At 37.3% G+C, this 25,265-nt stretch overlaps 1 protein-coding gene across 10 annotated transcripts in view; it reads left to right on the top strand.

The window, feature by feature from the left end:
- The window catches only part of PCDH7 (protocadherin 7), a 427,585-nt gene that overhangs the window by 5,912 nt on the left and 396,408 nt on the right, over window positions 1-25,265 (top strand). The window contains exon 2 of one of the 10 annotated variants that reach the window (XM_045474311.1): window positions 6,060-6,325. The exons of the other annotated variants lie outside the window; for them this stretch is intronic. Within the exon in view, the coding sequence (XP_045330267.1) occupies window positions 6,060-6,095 (36 nt within the window). The 3' untranslated portion in view covers window positions 6,096-6,325. Of the gene's footprint in view, window positions 1-6,059; window positions 6,326-25,265 lie in introns of those variants that run through there. 10 annotated transcript variants of the gene reach the window in all.

Here is a 25,265-nt window from a genome sequence, read left to right as displayed (position 1 = left end):
GAGCATGGGCCATCTACACGAGGTGGACCACTGTATTTTGCAAGTTACCCACCCAGTGTTTACAAAGTGACTAACAGACATGGAAGTAGGCAGCATTTTGCCCATCTCTTTGAACTTGAGGGCACTAATTCATCCTACATTTTCTGTTTTCAGGATAAATAGGTAAATATCGGTTGGCTGGTTAGCTTAGACCTGAAATTGTTTTGTTTTGTGGCTATGAAGTGGATAATTACACCCAGAGAGAAAATTTCTGAAGTTACTCCTGGTGCCTATGCAAATTGCACAGCATAAAAGTTTTAGCCATGCTATGTATTATGCAAGCTTTTACAGGTAACGGAGGCCGATTCGCGCCAACGTGGTACCAAGTCTGAGATACTTAAAAACTGGCTACTTTGACAAAAGTGTTGGTTTAAAAATATCTAAGGATACACAAATGTCATGCGAAACTGCCTTTTTAATACCTCAATATCTGTAACAGTTAAACTTCCGTGAGGATATGCAGGGAGCATTTGTATTCCTCATGTTTGGTGTAAGGGTTTACAAGCAAAAGTAAAATTGCATGACCCACTTTTTATTTAAGCCAAGCAACAGAAATGTTCATGTCGGATGCACTGCGTGCAAGAAAATTTTGGTATGCATGATGATATCTGAGATTATTAAGGTGGTATAGAATACGGTTGTTTCCCAGTGAAATGTGGAAACAGATCTTAAAAACATATTTTGAGATGGACTTCAGAAAATAGAAAATCTGTTTTTGAAAGTTTTGCTTGTGTGACATATGTAACACTCACAAAGTTTACTTTTCACACCTGCCAGGGTCTGACACTCAGCAAGGTAAACCTTTTGGAAACTGCTGTGTCTAGGGCTGTAGCAACCCCATTAATAAAATATCCTATATTTCTCATCATCAGAACTCATTTCAGAAAACACATTTATGACTGTCAAAGAATATCAAATAATAGCTTCTCTATTAAATATGCTTTGCATGTGCAATGTACAGTCGGAGAAGAACGAAGGCGCAAGAACTTGTTTTATGGCCTCATTAAAGATGTTATTGATGGGCTCATCAAAGATACTATAGAAAAGAGATATTCATTCCTTATTGCTTTCACAATCTTAAAAATTAGTTTCCTAAAGAAATATCTTCTACTCCTAGTACTCTACTGTAGCTATTTGGATAAGGAGAACATAGCTTTTATATCCAATAATCAAAGCAATCCACGAAAATACAGGTCCGAACTACATTACGTTAAATTGCTTTCGAAAATACGTGATGCGTGTGAAAGCCTTTCTTTCTTTTAACCTGAAATTTGATAACTGGAGAGTTTATATCTGTTGTGTTATTGCTTCACCTGGAGTTAGAAGGAGATTTTTGTTTTGTTTGGGGTACTTTTATCGGACAATTCTAGTTAAAATAATAGGACAAAGATGACTTATAAAAAGCCCACAAATAACCTTAGATCTATAGAAATTCCCTTGGAAAATGATAACTTGCAGTGCAGAAGTGTGTGAAGAGGTCTTTCTGCAGAATGTTTACTTCTTCGCTGTCATCCTAATAGGACTTTTTATCTTGTGGCTGAATGGCATTTGCATTCTAAATTGTGTAATCTGAAACTTTGGAGGGGACATATCAAGTGGCAGATTTATAGATATTTTGTACAACCGCCTCATATGTTCTGTGCTGTCACTTAAGCTTTATTTGGCTCATCAAATGAGGTTGGCTCTGGATTCTTGAATATTTAAGACAGCCAGTATCAAGACTGTTGTGGCATCCTGTTTAAAAGGCAAAGTGATATGCTTATAAATAAACTAATGTATGGTGCTAGGCTCTTAACAGAGCAAAGAAGTCCATATACCAAAATAGAAAGCCTACAAAACCATTGGTCTCAATCATGCAGTTTGCCAGAAGTGACTGGAAAACTTATATGTTGTTAGGTGTTCAAAAGATGTGTGAAGGCTTGACCACAATAAATAGCTGAACTAAAATGAAATAAGGGAGAATGAAACACATTCCTCTTAATGTAATTAGTAATAGTAATTGATACTCTTCATCTCTTCAATATTGCTGTCAGGGGACAAGGGATCCATTTACAAAGTTACATTCTGTTAAGACATCTGACATAATAAACAAGATCTTTTTTGTTCTGATTTTTGTACTGAAGTAGATGATTTTCTATTTTTTTCCCAAAAAGATATTACCTTTAATTTTTATACAACTGCCAAAATGTATTTTCTGTAATTAAATGTGATGTAAGATAAAATAAAATAAAGAGCACGAGGTTTTGTTATAATTTTCTCCGTTGATACTGAATCTATCTAAGGAAAACCCTGAGGGATGCCGTCTTTTAATTCCTTATGGTAGGGATTAATTAAAAATCTGAGATTTCATCTGACATAAAGGCTTCACTTTATTTATAAATTTCCCGAATTGCCTTATCATAGTTCTTAACTTGTGGTATAATGGAAGTGAGATCTGTTTACAGTGTTCTTATCCTCATGAGAATTAGACGTTTCCAAGTGCTGCTCCTAAATCCTGTTAATGGTTATATTGCAATAAATTAAGCAGCTTTGTGGATCAAAGTTTGAAAATAATGCCCCTCCCCCTTTTTTGGTGTGTTTTCACAGGGTCTGGAAACTTTCAAATCAATCTTCTATAGTTACTCTCTGGCAGCATCTATGAGATGTGTGTTGCAGAGTTGCTATCTATCTATCTATCTATCTATCTATCTATCTATCTATGTATATATTCCTGAAACTCATACCTTAGCAAAACTGATGACGTAGCCCAGGTATTCATAGTTCAGACCTTTGCAGTTAAAACAAAAGCCTTTGCTCTCAACTAAATAATGTGTCTAGCTGAGCAGAATGTGGATCATTGACAGCATTATTGAGCTTAAGCCTCTACCTCTCCATTTCATTATTCCTTTACTTGGTAAGCCTGGTTTTAGGGCTTGTTCAAATTTTGTGACCTGGAAGGACAATTGTGCTTTTTTTGCTTTGTGAAATAAAGGCAGAGACATTCTATGTTTTCTATTAATTTTTATCTCTTCAGAGTTTTACTATGTGTTAAATATTTTTCAATTCTCTTAAAGAATAATATAATTCCAAAAGAGATTAATACACAATATAAAAGCATAGTGACTACTTTTTAAGTTATTTTTAAGTCCGGTTGTGTTTATACATGTCATGCCATTAATTACCTAATGCACTGGCAAGGAAAAATTTTATCGTATCTAGCAAATGAAAAATAAAGTATTTTTGGCAAGAGTAGAGTAGATACAGCTTGAATAAACATTAATTTAAAAATCCATTTACAGCTGCTTCAGAAATACTCAAGAAAAATTCTTAATAAGTCCAATGATAGTTTCCCTTGCCTAAGGAACTGCTGAATGTTGTCTAAATAATGTTCTCTTTAATTATCGAGTTGTGTTCAATATATTCATTGTATGCTTAGTAAAAAAATGTGGCAGAAATTATTTTTTTTTAATTACTTCCGGTCTGGAAGCGAATGGATAACTTGCCATGGCCTATTAGGGTTTTCAGCCCTGAGAAAACTAAATATTAATTTGTTTGTGTATGGATATGACACCATACTTACTATAGCAGCATCTGTAGAGTGATGCCAACCATGGCTTCTGGTTTCAATTTGATAAGCATGTTTCTACAATATGATGTGTCTGTCTATAGCCAAAAACACTTTCAAGAAGTACCATGAATTGTGCATATGGAAGAGTTTCTGTTACATTTGGCCTGACAGAGCAGACAGCAGGCTAATAACTGATCAAAGTTAGGTGATGTTTTTAGTCAGGAGATATCTACTAAAGCGACATTACCTTAGACCTCTGGATGTCTCTGAATAAGGAAAAGGTCATCCACTGGTCTGATCCGCATCGAATATGTACGTTTTTATGGAAGTCCAAATATGGCAATTTGAAACTTCTCTCAAACTTACCCCAAGTCAATTAGTAACTTAGACGCAATACCACAGAGTCCGTTTATAGGTTGTAAGTAAATCATGCAGCTGGATAAATACAGCAAAATCCTTCTTTCTTGTTATTTTTTTTTTCTATCTTTGAGTAATTACGTATCTTATATGTGGAAAAGCGTACACATGGTATCTCTCTTTCTAACACACAAACTCGTGCGGATATATTCACATAAACCAACGATGGTGCCATTAGACTTTTATTTCATTGTGATATTCATACATTAACATGGGGAGCATATTTGAACTTTAAACACATACAACATTGAAATAAAATATATCATAATCAATCATTTAGTGCCTGTATCTAAAATGACTAGAGTCATCACAGTTTAGAATTAAGAAATATCAACCAAACCAGTTCCTTCATTTTCTATTTTCTATGAAGAGACTAAGGTCTTTATCTGTACCATTGGGGTGTGAATTCTGTTTCCTGTTGGTACCTTGAACGGGGCAATGCAACTTAAGTTGAGGCCTTTAGAAGAAAGTAATTTGATTGAGATCACAAGATTATCAAGGATACAGTGTGGATACAAGTCACGGAATGCAGAGACCAGTGTTTTTGTTTTTTATCGTACTCCCCCGAGGAATAAAATTGAATTTACATCCCTTCTTCTGTATACATTTCAATAGCAACAGAAATCTGTTGAGATTCACCTATGTATAACTACATATTGAGCTATGAAAACTGACTTTTTTACAATAGAATATAATGCTGCTTTAGGCTCCAGTTTTTATCTGTAAATTATTGGGGGAGTTACAATTCACATTTTCTAGACTTTCAAAAGAAATTAATGGCTCTTTCCCTCTCTGTAAAATAGCGATTGATGACATACACTGAAGTAACATTGTTTACAGCATATATTCAGCAGGTTAATTGACAGAATTTTTAATTTCAGCAGAAGCCTGACAACAGGTGGGATTAATATATTCTCAATGAGAACATAATTTTTGTGGAAATTAATACAAGCTTTCTATACATTGTGTATAAAAGTTTATATGCACCCTAATTGGAATAATCTTTTGCCTGTTTTCATTTATATCGATGATCCTTTTTTGGCTTCTATGCTCCTTTGCATTTTGCCAGCTTTGTGGGGAACACAACCTTCATATTGACCTTAACACACAATTGTAAATGAATTTTTCATCTAAATTGGTTTTGTAGCAAAATTTTAAAGCAAGGTGACATTTTAAAAATGTTCAGTTCCATTTTCTCCTTTGTTAGGCAATTAACCAATTTAGTGTATCATATTTTAAATTTACCTAGTGATAAAATGCTAATGATTGAGTTTGTCAATTTCAAAAATGAAATTTGAACTGTTTTTCAAACTACATGTAGTGTGACAAAACCCTTGCTTCGCCATAGCTGCCAGTGCTATTAGAAATTTTACTGTCATTTCTACTCCTGGGAGACAATGGTGGTGAAGGTTATAATGGAAACTTAGTACAATACTTGTTTAGAGCTTTATGTTTAAGTTGTATATAACCAATTTCTAGGCTAGAGCAAGGTTCCTCATCCATTTATTTACCATGACTCTATAGAAATAGTAGGAGCTGTTCACATAGATCTTGAGTCAGCTGTAGTTTTCTCTCTTATTTATTTTAAAAACCCGTAGAATCTTTTCTAAAGCAGGGACTCTGTTTCGGAACATTACACAGTGCTTTATTTAGCATTAGTGTTGTGGGAGAAATCACATTCCAAGAAGAATGGAGCTGAAACCACTAAAACTAATCTTAATTATCACGTCTGGTGAATTAATGTTTTAAAGGCGGAATAAAGGTTTATGTTCAGGAATGTGATGATGTTTGTATTGAACTCTAATGCTGTGTACAAACAAACAAACAAACAAACCAAAAAACTATTAAACCTTCTGAGTAGGATTCATCTGACAAGTTAACTGTTTTTCCCCCGAGCATATTTATTATTTACAGACACATAATTTGTAAATAAAAATTCTCTGTGACCAAAACCTCTGCCACAGCATTCTGATTGGGTATAAGGTATTGGGGAAAAATCCTTCATCGCACTTTTTTTTTTTTTTACCTGCATAAATCTTTGTTTTCCTTCTTTCAGATGCGTCTACATCCATACATTACTGTGTTTGGCTGAATTCCACTCTAATATGATGCTCCATTATGCTCCATACTCTGATGTCCTTGCTACTCCGAAACCTGCTGGAGCCTGCCCTTGGCCGTGGGGTGTCAGCCAATCACTGCTTGTTTTGCTTGTTGTTGTGCATTTGATTTTCAAGTTTTTCCCCCCGTTTAAGGAAAAAGAGTGTTGAAATAAATAAACTTAGAAAAGAAACAGTATTAATAAAGAAATGTGCTACAAATGGACATCTGAGTCACTGAGAATTCCATTCCCAAAGAGGTGGTTAGCAGAAGAAATGAATAGCGAAGGCTGTAAAAAAAAAATCCCAAGGCACATTTCAACAATAATTTTAAGATTCTAGCTTTGTGTGAACCAAGGAAAATTAAGTCTACTTAGTCTTTGTCTATAATACATTAAACACTGACTTTTGGTAAAATCCTAAGTCGATCAACATTTTTAAAGGGTTATGGAATTACAGCCTTTTCCAGGCCAGTGAGATAGTTGTGTTAGAATAAAATATAATGTCTACACATCTATCTCAAGGACTTTGAACAATACTTATAAAAATATTGGTATATAAAATAAATTTGAGAGGCAAATTTTGTATTGAGCAGTTACTGCCAATAGATTGTTTCTTCCTTAATCTTGAAATATTGACCAAGGAATCTGAATTATCTATGGAATTTTTAAGTATGTTTGTTGTTAAATTCCTTAAGAAAATTTGGAATCTTTCCGTTAGATTTACTGAAGTCACTGTAGTCACATTCAGAAGGAATTTGTGGCTTCCTATTTTCGTGGTACATTTATCTGAAGGCTATTCTATTTGATGTCTGATAACATAAATCCAAGCTGCTTCTGAGAATGCAACATTTAGATATAGTTGAGAGAGTGGCTGAATTTTAGTTGCGTAAGTAATATTCTAGGCACGTCAGGGAATCCTCTGGATAGTCCCTCCAATTCTTTATGGTTATATATTTATGTATCTGTTGTTGTATGTGTTTATGTGCCTAAAAATAAGTGTTCAAGTGTGAAGTTTCATAATTTTATAATATATTTACCACATTGTTTGCCCCCCTAATTTTTGTCCAAGTTTTGGAAGACTAAGAATCCCAGATTCTTGGGATATTTTTGGTGAGTTATTTTCAATATGAAAGCCTTTTAATAAAAATAAATGAGGGGCGCCTGGGTGGCGCAGTCGGTTAAGCGTCCGACTTCAGCCAGGTCACGATCTTGCGGTCCGTGAGTTCGAGCCCCGCGTCAGGCTCTGGGCTGATGGCTCAGAGCCTGGAGCCTGTTTCCGATTCTGTGTCTCCCTCTCTCTCTGCCCCTCCCCCGTTCATGCTCTGTCTCTCTCTGTCCCAAAAAATGAATAAACGTTGAAAAAAAAATTAAATAAAAAAAAATAAATGAATATTGGAAGAAGACTAAAATGTAGAGTGGTAGCAAATGTACCCTGACCTATGAACATCTCTAGTGTATATATTTCAGGCTTTTTATTCTATTAGCTGTTTATTTAATTTTGCAAAAATGACATTTTCAGAAGTATTAATGAAACTGTAGTGAAATTCCTGAATAAAACCTAATTATCCTCAACTTCTCAATTTGTTTTGAGCACAAAGACCGGCGTAAGAGGCTGGTGAAAGACCCTTGCCACTTTCTGCTTCTTGAAAATGTCATGTTCCCTCATCAAACTTAACTTCCTTAGATGTGTAATGTGTGAGTCCTGTAATAAATCATATCAATTGAAAAACAAATTATAGACCAAAAAAGGTCCAGAATTTTGGGATAATCTAATTACAGCCACACAGAGGGGAAATACATACATACTTTCACAAAGAAGAACATTCGAAGGCAGCATTTTGAAAACTTGGGTTGGAATACCTTATCGAGGCAAGAATCAATTTAGTGCATCTCTACCACAGTTGGAAAGACCTGAAGTGAAACAGAACCATTCCAAGTGTGCTGCGTGCGAGCCTTGTTTCAGCCGTGGTGTGTGTGTTTCTGTTCTTGGTCGCTGTGGGAAAAAAAAAGTGTTTTAATGTGTAAGCGGTTGAAAAGGGTTCAGGACCACGACTGTAATTTGTTTCAGGTGGGAAACTATGGCTATTAGTGGAAAAACATAATAAATGGAAGGAAAAAAAAATAACACTTCCAAAGATTTTAACGTACTATTCCGGTGAATCAGAATGATCAACGGCATACTATTACAATAGCAATCATCAAGAGCAAAACGCTTGGAGAAGTGTATTATCGTTCGTGTGTGTGTGTGTGTGTGTGTGTGTGTGTGTGTGTGTGTTTTAATCTTCGAACATGTCACCAGTTGGTTCCTATCTTGCACAGACTCCCCCTCTTTCTCTACCGCCCTTCCTGCCGATTGCCATCCACCTCAGGACTCTTGGCCAGTCTCCTATGTGATTACTGGAATTTACCATTTAGGGAGATGCCTGTGGACAGATGGGAGAGAGACTCAGGACAAACTACCCATTACCCTATAAATTTTAGCACTGGGACATTTTGTTTTAAATGACAAGATAATAATTTATTCCCCATTACAACATCTAAAGAGGCATATAGAAATGTTGGAGTCCAGTTTAATACCTTCTAATACATCCAGTATCAACAATGGCACTGGATATGCCAAAAAATAGTAAGAGTCTTTGTCCTCATGGAACTAATATATTATAAAAGAAAAAGATTATGGAGCAGAAAAGGATAGATTATATTTGCATCATGTCCCTTAAGTTTCAATGCGTCCAATGCATGTTTGCTTATTCACTCCTCAGAGCAATCTGTGAGGAAAAGCACCATTATTATATCTGAGCGGAGGAAGCTGAAATAATGAACAACCTATTCATGACTCTGATGGAACTAGCTTAAAAACTTTATGAAGTCTTTGAAGAAATACCAGGTCAGAATTCATGTGTACTGAAAGCATTTGGGGAAATTTGTGAAATTTGTGCTTTTGAATATAATCTGTTTTCTGACTGATCTGGGTGAAATCGTTTCAAAGGAACCCCTTAGAACACGACCCAGGTTTTCAAACTTCTTGTAGTCACAAACTACAGTTGATACTACTAACAACAAAACAAAAACAAACAAACAAAAAGGCTGTGGCTAGAAAGCAGAGATCTAATTAATTAACTGGATTTGTAAACAACCCCGTGTGTGCTTTTAAGCAAAGAAACAATCACCTTAAGAACTGAGTAAGTCACTTTAACCCTATATTTTTTGAGGCTATCTCTAGAAAAACTCAAGGACCTTACGAAGTAACTCCACAGTTTGAAATATGTCTCTGGGAATAATTTTCAGTCTACAAGTTTGCAAAACAGTTTTCTTGAATGTGTGTGATTTTTTTTTCCCCATTCATTTGATAGAGATTGTATTGATTTGCTATATCTTTAATACACAGTGCGAGGCTTTGGGGTGTAATTGAAACGATGGCTAGATCAAGTCTATTCAGAGATGGGACACAAAAATAACACAAAAATAATATCCATAGGCCAGATATATATGGGAAACTCAGAGGAACCGCCTCCAAGTCAGTCTCATCCATCATTGATTCCCGGTGCCTAGTTGCGTGCGGAGCCCATAGAAGACACTCATTATATTTGTTGAACAACAAACAAAGGGCCTGGGCTTTGGTGCTAGGTATCCTGAAGATCCCTTCATATGGAATAGCTGGGCTATGGTAGGCCCACTTTTATATCAGACTGTAAGTGTCCTAATTGCTATTTTCGTTCCCTGCTGGGAGGATGTCTCCATGATAAAAGGCTACCTGCCATGTTGGCTAGAGTCCCTGCCCTCTCTGTGTGGTTGTGGCTCTCATTTCAGTAGCAAATGAGCAGTTCCCTCCTGTCCTCTCCTTCCTTCTCCTTGGCGGTGGTGTCAACACCAAACCCTTAAAAACAGATAAAAATTAAACTAGAGATATGCGAGGCAAGTAAGGGAGGCACTGGCCACCCAGTAGAGTTCCCATGTATTTGGAAGAAGTATGAAGAAACTTGCAAGCATGCTGGTTTTCAGTACTTTTCTTGAGATCCTTATTCTTACCAGATACGGATTCTCATCTTTACCCTTATCCCCTTCTTTGTGGAAAAAAAAAATAGGTACCTTTATGCCCAAACATAGGCATGAGTGTCTGTATTCCTCAGTTTGCATGTTCCAGCAGATATTATCCATTCACGGTGCCAGCCCATGCTCACTGATAAAGAATAAGTTTCCATTTTTATTTCGAAAGCCTATCGTGAACAGTTATTTTTAAAGGTGAGAGCCTGGAATTCTGTAAAGAGAAACATGCACTTAGTTCAGTAAGGAGAGAGGTCCGGAAGAGAGAAGAATATGGTCTTGGGAGTGACGGCCAGTGAGGCGGTTGCTTAGAAATGCCTTGCGACTCGAAAGCACTTCTTAGCGTGGAATCACTATGTTGGACACAGGAAACTAATATAACATTGTGTGTCAGCTCTACTCAAAAAAAATAAAAATACTCCTTACTAGCTCACGTATGAAAGAGCACTCTTAAATTGCAAATGACCGCTGAAGGAGTTGAGTTTCGTCTTTGGCACGCTCTGGTGTAACTTGCTTTATGCAGACAACTTTAAGCAGCTCAGCACCTCACCAAGATCTACAGTCCTGGGGAAGTGAGGCTTCCGCTTAGGGCCTTGAGGAGGGAGGATGAGCAAGCTTCAGCAGCTTCGAAGACCAGGACTGTGTTAAGGCACCAAGCGTCTCCAACACCTGCTACACATCTGGGAAGTAAGAAGTCTATGTCAGAAAGGGAATTCCAGGCCTGACGAGGACAAATATTTGTGGTCGTGAATTTTGGCCCAGGACGCTGGTAATCGTAAGAGTGGTGTTAAACATCAGCGCTTGATTGGGTTGCGAGATTAGCGTCGAGAAGTAGTAAACCTTCAATTGCTCCCATTTAGACCCTATGTTTTGGTGTGGTTTCATTTTCCTTCTCAGTCTAAAATATTATGTCCCACTGCGCTGTTTCCATTCGTTTTCTGCTCCCATATTGTTGAGAGAAAGATAGAACCAAGAAGTAAAAAGGGGGGGTGGGGGGGACACAACCAATGCATAGCAACATACTCACCTTCTCCTTAATATTATTACCAGACTATTGTCATAAACATAGTGGCCATATTATTGTCGTGGATTCTTGTCCCAGTTTCATTCAATTCTCAGAAACTGAATTCTAGCAAGCCTGTACTATAGCCCAGAAACCTGCATTTTTAGCCCTTCCCCCTTCTGAATTCTGATTGCAGAAGGTAGGTCAGGCTACAAGCACTCTGGGTTAGAGTCCCTGAAATTTCTAACTTAAATTTGGTAGCTCACTTCTCGAAGGTCTCCGGCAAAATGGAAAATGGGTTCCTATCTGGGTAAGGCAATCTGAACATCTGCCTCCTTGTCCTGGTTCTGTCACTGGCTGGCCAGTGTGACCTTGTGTAAGTCCTTTCAAGTCCGGAAGCCTGTTGAAACTGTCCTCTGTCATTTTACATAACAACCCCTGCTCTGATTACACGAAAGGGTTTATGGGGGGGGGGCACATAAAACATTTGGGGCTTTGAAAAGAATTACCACAACTCAAGATAATATTTCTAATGATCCGTGAGTCTCTCTAAGCCTTCGTGGGATGCGTGTACACTATTGGAATATTTTTACCGTCCATTATGTTAAAAGGTTGTTTGGTTTTGATTTTGGTTTTCTTTGTTTGGTCGGTGGGTTGGTTGCTTTAATTTGTCCTGCTGCTTGTCGGAAGCATCTGATATTCTCTTAACCCTGATGAATTTCATCAAATCTCCACTGATCCCTGATCAAAGTTCAAGAAGTGTGTGTGCCTTTGCATAGTTGAATAGGTCCTGGTTATCAGACTTTCAGTACCTGTTGACGTCTCGATGGTGAAGGAGGAGAAGAAATAGCTTATTGCTGTAAAGCAAATCGTTTAGCAAAGGCTTGTAACACTTTGATATTATCCATTTTGACACTTAAAAAAACATTCCATCACTTTTTAACAGTTATTTCTTCTTCTATGCAAGCTTTCCTGGGAATTTTTGTTTCATACATCATGGCCAATCTTTAACATGAAGAGCAGTCAGTTATTGAGCTTTTATTCTTTTTTTTTTTTTAATTGTTTAATGTTTACTTTGAGAAAGAGAGACAGAGCGTGAGCCAGGGAGGGCAGAGAGAGTGGGAAACACAGAATCTGAAGCAGGCTCCAGGCTCTGAGCTGTCAGCACAGAACCGGACGTGGGGCTTGAACCCACGAACCACGAGATCATGACCTGAGTAGAAGTCGGAGGTTTAACCTCCCGGGCCGCTCAGGTGCCCTGGGCTTTTATTCTTTGGTAATCACTCTGCCAAAGGGTATACTATGTACCATTTACTCATTTCTAATAATTTCAAGAGGCAGGTCCTATTAGTATCTCCATGTGACATATCTAACTGGGGAAAAACAAACAGAATCTCTCCTAGATCCCATCCCTTTCTAGATACAACAGGGTCCAGTAGCTGCCTATGGCCAACTCGCCTCCAACATACTTCTCTCTCCAAACTTGAGAATTTTTATTAGCATAGTATCTATGGATTTTAATTTACATATTTACATAGTTAGACTGTGGTATGCATTTTATTCTAATCCACAATACCTGCTATGTATGCTTAGCAGATTTAAAAGAGAGATTCAGGATCAGTTTGCTAGGGCCACCATAGCAAACTACCGTAGACGGGTGGCTTAAATAACAGAAATGTATTTTCTCGCAATTCTGGACACGAGAATTACCAGATCAAGGTGATGGTAAACTCAGTTTCTGATGAAGATTCTCTTCCTGGCTGTGGGCAGCTACTTGCTCACTGTGTCCTCAGATGGCCTTCTTTCTGTCCCTTCCTCTTTTTCCAAGGACATCAGTTCTATGAGATTAGACTCACCTTCTGACTTCATTCAACCATAATTACCTCCATAAAGGCCATAACTAAGTCAGTCACCTTGGGGTGTGGGGCTTCTGCATATGAATTTTGAGGGGACACAATTAAAGTTCATTTTTTTAGCTTATTACCTCCAGCTTTTTATGCACATCACTGAGTGCTTTCTGCAACTTTCAGCTTCACAGGGATTTGTGATATGAAATAGCATCTTAGTTATTTTAACATTGCCGACCGATCAGTGCGTCTAGGTGTATTAATTAATGTACAATCAATATTTGTATAAAATAGTCAAGAATTGTTCCACAAATGTAGGAGGTCTTTTTAAGCGATGATAGTAATATTTAGCCTTAAATTTCCAGTATATTTTCAGTATTAAGATCCAAATGAAAAGCAGTAGGAGTTAAGTGGCGAGGGAGTCAGTTGAAACTATAATGACGTAGGCTTAGTAATCCCTCTTTTCTAAGGACAGTCTCAGTGGATTTTCATGCACAGTGGCGTAATGGGTCTGACAAAGTTGCAGTGAGTCTGATTTCTGTTGGCATATGGAGACTGCCAAGCATGTACTGAGGCTGCTAGCACACTCTGACTCTTGACCACCTATTGGTAAGTTTATGTGCAATACACTGTGCTTCAAAACATTAATCCATGGACGCATTGAGGATAGTTTTTATGGTGCCTTTTTATTTTCCTATTCAAGTTAAAAATTCACATGATAGAATCTATAATGAGCTGCCGGGGAACTATACATGTGTCCAACGGGATGTAGGAAGTGGCGATTTTGTTAGGATAATACAGGGTAAACTCATCAAAGTCAGGAAGAGGAACTCCTTCTTTCCTCCCCTTTGGTCAGAATTTCTAGGCAGTGGACCATAACAGCTGAAGAGACTTTTTCCAAGAATTACCTTTCTAAGCTTCTAGAGCTAATTTTACATTTGACCTCCTGTATTAAAAATGGCAAATTAATCAGTTCTTCTTTTTTTTCAGGGAAATGGCAATAATTACAGCATGAACTGAAAGGGTTTGTTTATTTTTTTATTTTTTTAATTTTTTATTGCATCTAAATCTGCTTCTGATTGTATTTAACTGTTGAACGCAAGGGTCAATTTTAGATAGAGATGGCATTTCTATAGGGCATTAGGAATAGAAGACAGTAATACCTATTTTTTTTCCAAACCAGTGCACATAATGTTAGGTCAGGGACATTGAATTTACTTTATTACTAAAACTTCTTGCCTTTTTCTCTAATGTTTTACCTTTAACAAGAAACTACTGTCTGTGTACATGTACATGTACGTATCATATGTTTATGCATTTATACATGTGCATACACAGAGGTAATGCAGTTAACGGTTCAGAGCAAATGCTTAGTGAGTGATTATTGTACGCCAATGATGTGATTATTTGCAAAGCATTGTTTTAGACCCTGGAGAAGCAACAGTAACGAAAAGGAACAAAGTCTTTCCCCAGTGAGGTTCAGTTTCAGTGGGATAATACATAAATGTTAATACTCAACTTACATTGCGTGCCATATCCTATGCACGGGGCAACGTGTGTCATGTATTTTGACTCATTAAATAAGTGCAACTACCCTGTGAAATAGAGTGAATTATCTTTATTCTGTAGGTGTGGAAAGTGATGCCCAGCAGGGTTGAGTAATTGCTCACGAACAACAGTTTGTCAGGTGACTGAGCTGAGGGTCTGGCAGTCTGGCTACGAAGGCCACACCCTCAACCACTGTGTATATGTGAAGTAGAGAGAACACGTCTAGTTTCTAGTCAACAAATTCTAGGAGAGTGAAATTGGATTCACATGCTACTCCTCAAGGCCTCAGTGATATTTCAGCCTTCCTATTTTAATGATTTTTATACTACGTTCTTGAAATTAGGTCACTCAGACCAATTTTTTTTTAATAGTACCATCTTAGACCTTAATCAAAGGTAAAATCAAAAGATGAGAAGGCAGATTTTAGACCAGTAGTCACTTCTTCCTTCTCTCCACTTTCTGTTTTGGCCAACACTTCATAAATACATGTTTTCCTTTTTTGTTATTTACTTTAGTGTTCTTTATTTTGTTCATTGTTCACGTAGTCTGTTACGTATATTATTAATAGAACCAGGAAACATATATTCATTATTTTTATAAGTTGCCATTTTATTTAGGATTGGAAATGCCTTTTGATAGGTAATAAAATTTTACCTAGAAAAAATTTTAAATATACATTTTATTGACCTTATACCAGAAATAAAATATATTTTTTTTCAAGGGGGGGGGTTGTTCTTTTGTTTTCTGAACATTCACAATATTTTAAAGAAAGCAGAGTAGAGGGGAATTCCTTATAAAATATGTTTTGCAATTTATTCTGGTTTTCCTAAGGGCTGTTCATTATTAAACGTTCAATTACAGTGTGACTTATATGATGTCATAGTTTTCCTCTTAAAACATACTGTTATTCTATTTCTTTATGAGACATGTTTTCATTCCTGTAAAATGCAAATGAGCCTAACCAAAGCCTATTTGATACATTCTTTAGGAAAATAATGATTTACTCATGTTTGCTATGACAGTGTTTTCTTAATGTGTTGATGACACTTATTATAGGTCATTTATTCAACTGAACAGATGTCTCTGAATATGTATCTTTATAATGTAACTCTGGGTTCAGGTATATGGTAACTCTGTATCTTATGATCTGAATTGATCTTTGTATACTGTTAGAATGATTTAAACTTTATTTTCAAATGTTTTACTTATTTTTAAGAGAGAGAGCGTGAGTGGGGAAGGGACCGGGAGGGTCAGAGGGAGAGAGGGAGGGAGACAGAGGAACCGAATCGGGCTCTGCACGGACAGCGGTGAGCCCCACGCAGATCTGGAACTCAAGAACCGAAATGTGAGATCATGACCTGAGCCAAAATTGGACGCTCAACCGACTGAGCCACCCAGGTGCCCCACAATGATTTAAACTTTTTAAGCTTCAAAACTACTGAATCAAATCATTTGAGGTGTTGTTTCCACAGTCCATTAAAAACTTTGTAGAATTTTGTTTCATTCACAATAGGTATTAAAAATATTGCCAGCATCGTTGTTCTTTCTGAATAATGGGAAGAAAGTAGGATAAAATGGTAAGGAATCCACCTCATCTCCCCTAGACTTACTTGAATTCTTATGGAACCCAAGAGACCGCCTCTTCGACCTTCTCTTAGAAGTTCTACTCCCATTTAGAAACAACCGACTTAAAGACAAACTACCCTGGAAATTAGTCACCATTTATTATTGAGTTACTAAATGCGGGCATCATTAATACATTCTAGAATGGCTACATCAGTAGTGTAAGTAAAGTAGGTACAGTTTAGTTTGAGTTGGAAAGCTGTTTCGAATTTGGTTTCTGGAATTGAACAATCAGTTATGCATCTAGAAACATCAGTGTAGATCTGGGTACACTTTCAGAGAGGGAATGATAGAAGAAAACACAACTGTGTTTTGCGTAACCACGTTATGAGAACTGGGTGAAATACTGTATATGTTATTATCATTCTAAAAAAAGTGCTTCCTGGATACATCTTGTGAGTTTCGTTTTGTTTTGTTTTCTATTCACGTAGACAAGTGGGGTTTGTTTTGAGTCTCCAGTAATTAAATAGTGTGAATACCTACTTTAAATAGTAAGCAAATAATAATAATGCATGCGTATGTGTCTGAGAATTCACCGCTATTAATTTTGAACTTTTGATTATTTTTTTGTAATACAAGAACAGTTGTTATAGCACAAGGCAGGGACTCCTAATGGCAAATAAGCATTTACAATCATGTAACTGCTGTGTTTAAGCCTAAGGAATGGTTTAATGCAGAACTTTGTTTTCCTGTATGTTTTTGCTTTCAAGTATTATGTGCAATATTGTTTGCTAATCATTAGATGATGTCGTAAAGCGTTTTATGTCCCCACTGTGTCACGTCACAGTCTATAGTGGATGCACAATGTGAAGGAAGAACACATATGGCTTATAAAATAAATTAACTCATAGATAGTACTTTTATCATCTACATAAATATGCCTGTATACCTTTTTCTTCTCTACGCCAGAGATGCTCAGCTCTGCATTTCGGGCCACAGAGACGCCATGCAAAGAAAATGAGAATGATTTGTGTGAAGCCTAAACAAAGGAAGGCCAGCAACCTTTCTAATCCTCAATTGTTGTGTCTTGCATGCTTGTACAACTCACCTTGTGTTCAGAGTTGACCTGTGTGGTACTTTTTGGGTTTGCAGCATTAGTAAGAGTACTGCCATTTGAGCTGTGAATTTAGTCTTGCTTTTGTCAAGGGTCGGAAAGAAAGAAAGCATTCATCACATTCTGCTTCCTATAAAAAGACATTGAAATGCAGAAAGATCCTCACATCTAAAAGCATGACTTACCGTATAATATGCCTCTGCGTTAGTGGATACAATCCGGCTGAGAGGCAGATGCAGATTTTATAAGATTTATTTTGGTCTGAATCTCTGATGTTGAGCAGATCACTCAACTTTTATCTCGTGTTTCCAACTTATTTATCACTCCATGGAAACTTAAAAAAACTGTAAAAATCAAACAGTGAATCATTGGATATTGGATGAATGTAATTTTTATTCCATATGACAGGAAACAAAGATCGTTGTCTTTGGGAAGGATGGAGGGAGATTTAGCAAAAAGAAAGTAATGATAATACTAAAAGCTGAAACCAAGCTGTCTTTTTAGCTGAATTCGATTTTTAAAAAAAGAATATCTTGCTATCAAAAGTAAGTGTTATGTTGTCATTTTGTTCCCAGCCCTCATCTGTGTAGGAGACTTGAAGACGTAGTATTTTATCACTTTTAGTAAAAGCAGAAATTTCGTACTAATGGCAGGAAAAAAAATATACTTCAGAACTGGAGAGGAAAATCTCAAGTTACAAAAGAAAAAATAGAAGCAGGGTTTTGTTCACGGGTCCAAAAACATATTTGGCTTTTTTTCTTCTTTCTCATTTAGGCCAGCTTCTTCCTGGGCCTTTTTATTGAATAATTGAAAAAAAAAATGGGTGGGGAGGAAGTTTTTCATCAAAGGCCAAAGAGAGTAAAAAATAAAAGTGCTAAGGGACTATAGACAGGAAGTTGTATCTTTCTGTATTTCATGATTGCCTACATTGCCCCCCTAAGCTTATACTTGAAAAGCTCTGAATAAAATAGCAAGCTTTGAGAAAAGTGCTAGAGACTAAAAGATAGCATTCTGTGCTTCTTCAGTCCCCTACTGTCTCTATCTCTCTTTCAATCCCCCTCCCTCCTTCTCCCTCTCTCTCTCTCTCTCTCACACACACACACACACACACACACACAGACACACATACACACACACACACACAGAGGAGTGCAAATGTTCATACCCTCAGTAAGTTTTCAAACTAGTTTGTTTTAAATTAGTCACATGTGTATCTTTGCAAACTAAAAAAAAAAAAAAAAAAAGAATGAGCTCAGTGAACATTGAAATTTTGGGGGCGTAGTGGCATTTTCGAAAGCTGCCTTTAGAAAAATTATTAACCATCTCACTAGGTTTCAAGTTGTGGAGGGAGATTGCTAGACTAATGACTAACAGAGTGGGTATTGTGCACTTGGCCGTCTTCCTGAAAGACACTGGACTGTACGAAATCCGTGCCCCCCCCCCCTTCAACACCCACTGCAGTGGAGTCAGTTTATGATATGCGAGGTGTTGCTGTTTCCTTTCCCTAGGGGCATGCTGTAAGCTTTTACACTTGCTCTAGCTTCATTTTTCCCGCCAAGCAGGCTGAGTTTTCTCACGGTCTCAGAGGAAGTCAGATGTCAGTAAGTACCAAGGAGTGATAAGAATATTTTAAACACTGAATATTTTTTTTAAGTTTTTAAGTTTTTGTATCTGCGTTGTGAAAGGTATAAAGGACTAACAAGTTTGTGATTCCCAATAGTTTTTGATGGCGTAACTAAAATTATGAAAAGCAAAGTTTGAACTTGAAGTCTGCCTAAGATGTGTTCCCACCTGTATGTCCTAAATAAGGAGGGGCCTTAAGTAAGACAACTGAAGTTACATGTCCAGATGAGTCCTATTCATTCATTTATTTAATGCCCGATTATGGACGTCCCATGGTATGGGGGCTATAGGCAGGGGCTCAGAGTCTTGTGGGAGGAGACAGAGTTGCAAAGGAATAATAATACTGTAGTATAGGTACGGGTCTTAAGAGGAGCTATATGGACACAGGGAAGGACTGACTGATTCCCAGGGGGGTTGGCAATTGACAATTACCTCACAAGGAACTTAAAATATAGCTTGAATTTATTTCTCCTGCATTAGTCTTGCAACCTTGGTCATAGGGCATTAACTATTCTCATTGAAGCTAAATTGGAATGTATTTTCTCCACACCCCATCCTCCTTTACATTTCAACAAGTTTTTGCTTTTTATGCATTTCTAATGGATTTTTTCTTTGATTGTTAAAATTAGAACCACTTAATGAGCAATTCAGTTAGCCTCACTGCTTTTTAGTCATTTGGTGATTTGGACCAACAACTGAATTTATTCACTGTAACTGTTCACTCTGAATTCTTCACACTTGGCTCTGAATGACTTTTAGTAATTTGCTCATGTCAAATCACCTTCAAATGGGAACTATTACTATCATTGAGGAGATCGAAAGACAAGAGACGCATGCCGCTAAGCGATTTCCAAAATAGGAGTTATATAGATGCTTTTAATCATGGCCACATTGCTGGAATATTTACACCCTCTCCAGGCAACTTTGAAAAATACAGCAATGCATCTGAGTCATAAGTTATATTTTGCTAAAAACAGTCATGTAAGCTTAGATTTTTATACCTTGTATTTATCTTATGTATTGATATTGAAGATGTTATAGCCTTGAGATTTCCCAAGAAAAATCATAAGCATTTTTTTTTTCAGTTTTTAATTATCATTAGGTGCTTTTTGTTACTTCTAGTGTTCTCCTTTTCATCCAAACACCTATCATGTCTTCTATTAACACTGGTACTTGTTACCAACTGGCTTTCAGATAGTCCTGTTTAAGTGACTGGTTGATGACAGCTTTTAAGATATTTCCTCTCCAAGTTATATTTCTATTCATGGTGAGCTCTGGATGAACAAAAAGCCTGATGGGAGGCTTTCAGTGAAAAAATTTATGAGACACTATCCCGAATACAGAAGAAGGCATTTGGAGACAAAATGACCTTGGTTGAATTTTCTCCTATCATTCTTGGTCCCTTGATCTCTGAAAGATGTCACTTCACGACAGACTTTTGCATCTGTTTTTGTGTCCATGTGGCAGTAAGGTATCTCCTGTTTAGTTTCGTTGCCACTCAGCTACTCAGGGCCAGTTACTGTATATACATACACACACGCATACATATATATGGTACACAACACACACATATGTACATATTTACTTAGGTCATATACATATAAACACACATGTATACATACATAAAATTTCTTCCTCTGAAAAGATATTAGTCTTCTCTAAAATCCTAGGGTAGACTTTGGTCTGGAAGCACTTCACCCCCAGGAGATAACAGAGGCTGATAACCCTAACCTCGATGATAATGAAGAAATTCCCAATTATATTTCTATCATTTCTAAAAAGTCTTAGGAAGAAGCAGCAGAAGGGCCACATTTGTAAAATGTCCTTGTCCAACCTCATGGTAAAAGACCCTAAGAGGAGGCTACTTCTTGGAAGGACAACAAGATTGATTTGAGGGAATAGGTCCAGTTGTAAGGCCTGCAGCATGAAGGGAGAACAGAGGAGTAGATGTTCTGGAAAGGGCGACACAGTACAGCTGGCCTTGGCTGGAATCCTTCCTTTAACATTTTGGCATCTCGGTTCCCTTGTGTTTTATAATTTTATACCACTCACTCATCCAGTCTCCTGAGGCCTTATTTTCAGTAACTGTTACTAAAATCTACCTCATTTACTTTCTATAAAACCTTGCTGCATCTCTGTAATTCTCTCAAGGTAATGGTTGAAATATCCTATTAAGAGTACATTTACACTGGTGGATATTTGTGGTTTAAGATGTTAATATCACTAGCAAGTCTTTGTAGGAATTGGAAATTGACTTGTAAAAACATTCCATGGCCATTTTAACTAAGTCTGGCTGATGGAAGAGAAGCTTTTCTTTTTTCTTTCCTTTCTTTTTTCCCCTTCATTTTCTTTTTTCCCCTCCTCTCCTTTCTTTTTCCAGTTTTTAGTTGAGTAGGGTCTAGTAAACCGTACGTAGATGTTAGTTACAGTTGGCTTTTGAGTATTTAATAATCCAGGTTATTTTTATCACTGGATCATTTATACCACTGGTATCATGGTGGATTCTTTCATGAATCATAATAGAGCAGTATAATTAATCATTGGAATAAGATATATGATGTGTCTTAATACTTTAAGAATTTCAGTGCATTTTTGAGTGTTTCTCCATTATGGCAATCGATATTATGGTTTTTCAAAAGGTATTGGCTAAAACCATCCAAGTAAAGATAAAATGTTTTAATATACTTTGTATAGTTAATGTTGAACTATGTGTAAGAAAACAGAGACACCCCGGTACCGTTTAACCAAGAAACTTTATGTCCTACGGAATGTTGGCTGATGCATCTGCCCGTAACTTTCCAGGTGTCTTCTAGGCCTTACTTTAGTGTTATATTAGTTTCCTGCTGCCCTTGTAACAAATTATGGTGAACATAGTGGCTTAAACAACAAACATTTATTTCTTGCAGCTCTGAAGGTCACAAGTCTGAAATGGGTCCCACTAGGTTATAATCAATGTGTTGGCAGGGCTCTGTTTCTTTTCTGGAGGTTGGAGGGGAGAATCTGTTTTCTTGATTTCTTTCCAGCTTTCAGAGGCTGCCTGCACTCTTTGGCTCTTGACCACCTTCTATCTTCACAGCCAACAACAGCTAGTAGTCCTTTTCATGTCCATACCATTCTGCCTCTCTGCTGCCTCTCTTACATATTTAAGGACACTGTGATTACATTGGGCCACTTGGAGAATCCAGGAAAATCTCCTTATTTTAAGGTCAGTTGATTAAAACATTAATGCCATTTACAATTGTAATTCCCCTTTGCCACATAAGGTAACATATCCATACATTCACAAGATTAAGATGTGGACATCTTGGCAGGAGGTGGGGGAGGCCTTATTCTGCTCACTGAAGGTCTGCTAGGCAAGCATTCCAAAAACTTGATGACCACATTTTATAAACCACAAAATATTCTTTGGTCAGTCTCTAGTTTGACTTTTTTTTTTTCTTGTGTAACCTCCACATTTTAATTTTTTACCAGAGAGATATTTTATTATTTCCCCTACTCTATCTTAAATTTCCCTCCAACGTATTTGGATTTGAAAAAAAATAACAACAGCAAAAGCTGAAGTGACCAGTTTTCTTTTTTGTCTGTAAGATTAAAAGTTTACTTTCATGAGTAAAGCCATCAAATATTTGAGACGTGGCCAGAAATATGATTGCCAGTTTATGTTTTCATTCTTCATTTTAAAAGGATCACAAGACTGGAGCCACTTTTCAAACTATTTATTTAACATATGAAGTGTCTGTTATGGACAAATGTTATGATTGTTGACGGATAGGGTCTGACTTGCTCAGCTAGAGGCAGTGAAGAGGTGAGACTAGCCTTGAGGGAGAGTAGATCTGATGCCTCTTTGGACTTCAGTATCTTAACCTGAGATTGGAGGGTCCCAATGTCTGCCTTGTAAAGGTGTTGTGAGGGTGGAATGAGACGATGGGCATGCAGATCCCGGGACGTATAGGAACTCAACAAAGATAGCGAATTCACTCCCTAGGATTTGGCCTGACAGTGAGGCTGCTAGAGGGACAACATGACACATGACGACAGGGCTATCTTGAGGGCAGGAGGATGTAATTATATCTGGCATTCATCACAATTCCTTTCTCTCTCTGGCTTATGACCTTTTTGATTGCAGAACCCATACCAACTATGATTGGACGAGTAGATGTCAACAGAGGAAATGATATGTTTCGATTGAGAAAAGACCACTCAGTCATAGCTTACTGAAATGCATTCAGTTTACTCTGTATGTATTTTCTTTGGAGACAGTGAATCCAAGATAGTGTCCCCTCCAAAGGAAAAAAAAGAAAGAAAGAAAAAGAGAAGAAAAGAAACATTGACTCTGGAGAAAAGATTTGGTATCACCAATTCTCATCAATCGATGCTCCTCGAGACCCTAATGGAGATACTACCTGTTGCTTCATTGACATCTGAACCTCTCACAGCACAAATATGCTAAAATCACTTAAGTTTCTTAAAGTCCAATAGTAGTTTTTGTCTTTGTCCAAATGAGCAAATTTCAATGGGCCCAAGTTTTCTACAATAACTGGGGTAGCAGGCAGAGGAGAGGAAAGATAGAAGCAGTCTCTGAAACTCTGAAATGCATTAAGCATCTTTGTTGATTTAACACAAAATGATCAAATACGTGAGCATGCCTGGAGTTATTCTATTTTTCTATTACAATCCTGGTGGGCATATTTGTAGAAGAGTTTCAGAATACATTATCTTTGAAGAAGATTCCAATTGTCAATACAATGTGATGGCAACATTATTCTTCTGAGGGGAAGAAAAAGAGATAATAGATGACTAACTATATCGCTCATATTTAATATAATGCCCAGAGAACTCCATTATGACTTTTGCATTTCATAAGAAACTCAGTGGCCTTGGTATGCCTGGAATTTAGGTGAATAGTAATATAAGGAAGTTTAGCTCAAAGCCAGATGAAATGAGATTATGACTTGGATATAAGAAATTCTGTATATATTATTATTATTGCTCTATAGGGTTTTTAGGTGCAGGTTTAGAAGTTACTGTATCAATGGGTTTCATTCTCTCATTCATAAAAAGAAATATTCTGATAATATTTTATTTATTGAATTACAGAGCTCAAGTGGCATTAATTAGGTGAAAGTAATTTATAAATTGTAAATTGCTATACGAAGGTTCTTTATATCTATAGAGTTGATACCATGGATGCTGCTAGACATCCTACAGGGCACAGGCTTGCTTCACACAACATTGAAATATGGTGCCCGAAATGTCAATAATGCCACGGTAGAGAGACCCTGCCCTATGGTGGGTAATAGGGGCAACAGAGTTCCTGAAAGGGACAGGAGAAAGTGAAATGAGTAGAATAAGGAAGGGGAAGGATTTGGAGAGTGCTGCCTAAAGTGGCTCTGTAGGCTGGGAGAATAAATACTCTGACCTCTTTCACCTCTTCTTTAGTCCGGGCCAGGGATAGCCATTGGCCAAACCTGCTATAAGCCAAAGCAAAAGGTATCCTGTGAATGTATTGTGTATCGCTCAACCTCCTGGGTACAGAACATGATCATAGTGAATAAAGACAAGAGTGGACAGAACAGGTGTTGGGGGGAGGGGCAAAACATAGAAAACGTCTAACCCCAACCATAAATTGCTGTCTCAAATTAGTATACACATCTGTGAGTCCGTGAGAAAATGATGTCTGTGAATAAGTTCATCTGTATGCAGAGGGGCATAGCAACCCTGGGTACAAATTTGGAGAGAAGGAGAACTCAAAAATATATCTGCAATCAAGTTCTTCCCCAGAGATAGTTCGTGTTTGTTCACCATCCTAAAAACATAGTAAGCATCTCCTTTTGTCCTTTTCTACTATGTGCCTCTCTCTGTTTATGTCCATTCATTAACTGACCAGGTTACTGAGAGTGTGCTGCAGGCCAAGTATGGGTTCAAGTACAAAAGATACAAAAAGTAGGTATGAAATGGTGCCCACTCTGGAAGCAACTTTGGATGCAGCGGAAGAGACCGCCATATAAACAAACTGCTGCAGCACTTGGGACATTTATGTATAAATGAGCATGGGAGAGAAGGGAGGTACTAATTTTTTTTTTTTTTTCCCCTGGGATGTGCAAAGCCCTCGCAGAATGAGTGACCTTGACAGAGTCTTCAAGGGTAAGAAGGTGCTTTCTGGACAGGGAAACAAGAAGAGTCAGTACAAGACCTAGAGCTGTTCTTTGTGATAGAGTAGAAACTGCGAGTGATTAAATAAGGTGGAGTTTCTGTTTCTAAGGACTTCATGTGTCGTGCTAAGATATTGGAGCCGTAGCTTCAAAGGAGTCAAGAGTCACTGGGTATATGGGTAATGCTAGTGCAAACTGGCTTAATTAAAAAAAAAAATCCAACTTCTATACCCTTGTGTGATATAAGCCATTCAGAATTTTGTCCTTAAA

The sequence above is a fragment of the Leopardus geoffroyi genome, chromosome B1 (genome assembly GCF_018350155.1).
Source record: "Leopardus geoffroyi isolate Oge1 chromosome B1, O.geoffroyi_Oge1_pat1.0, whole genome shotgun sequence".
Lineage (NCBI taxonomy): Eukaryota > Metazoa > Chordata > Mammalia > Carnivora > Felidae > Leopardus > Leopardus geoffroyi.
The sequence above is the reverse complement of the archived record's forward strand: the minus strand, read 5'-3'. Positions and strand labels throughout refer to the sequence as shown.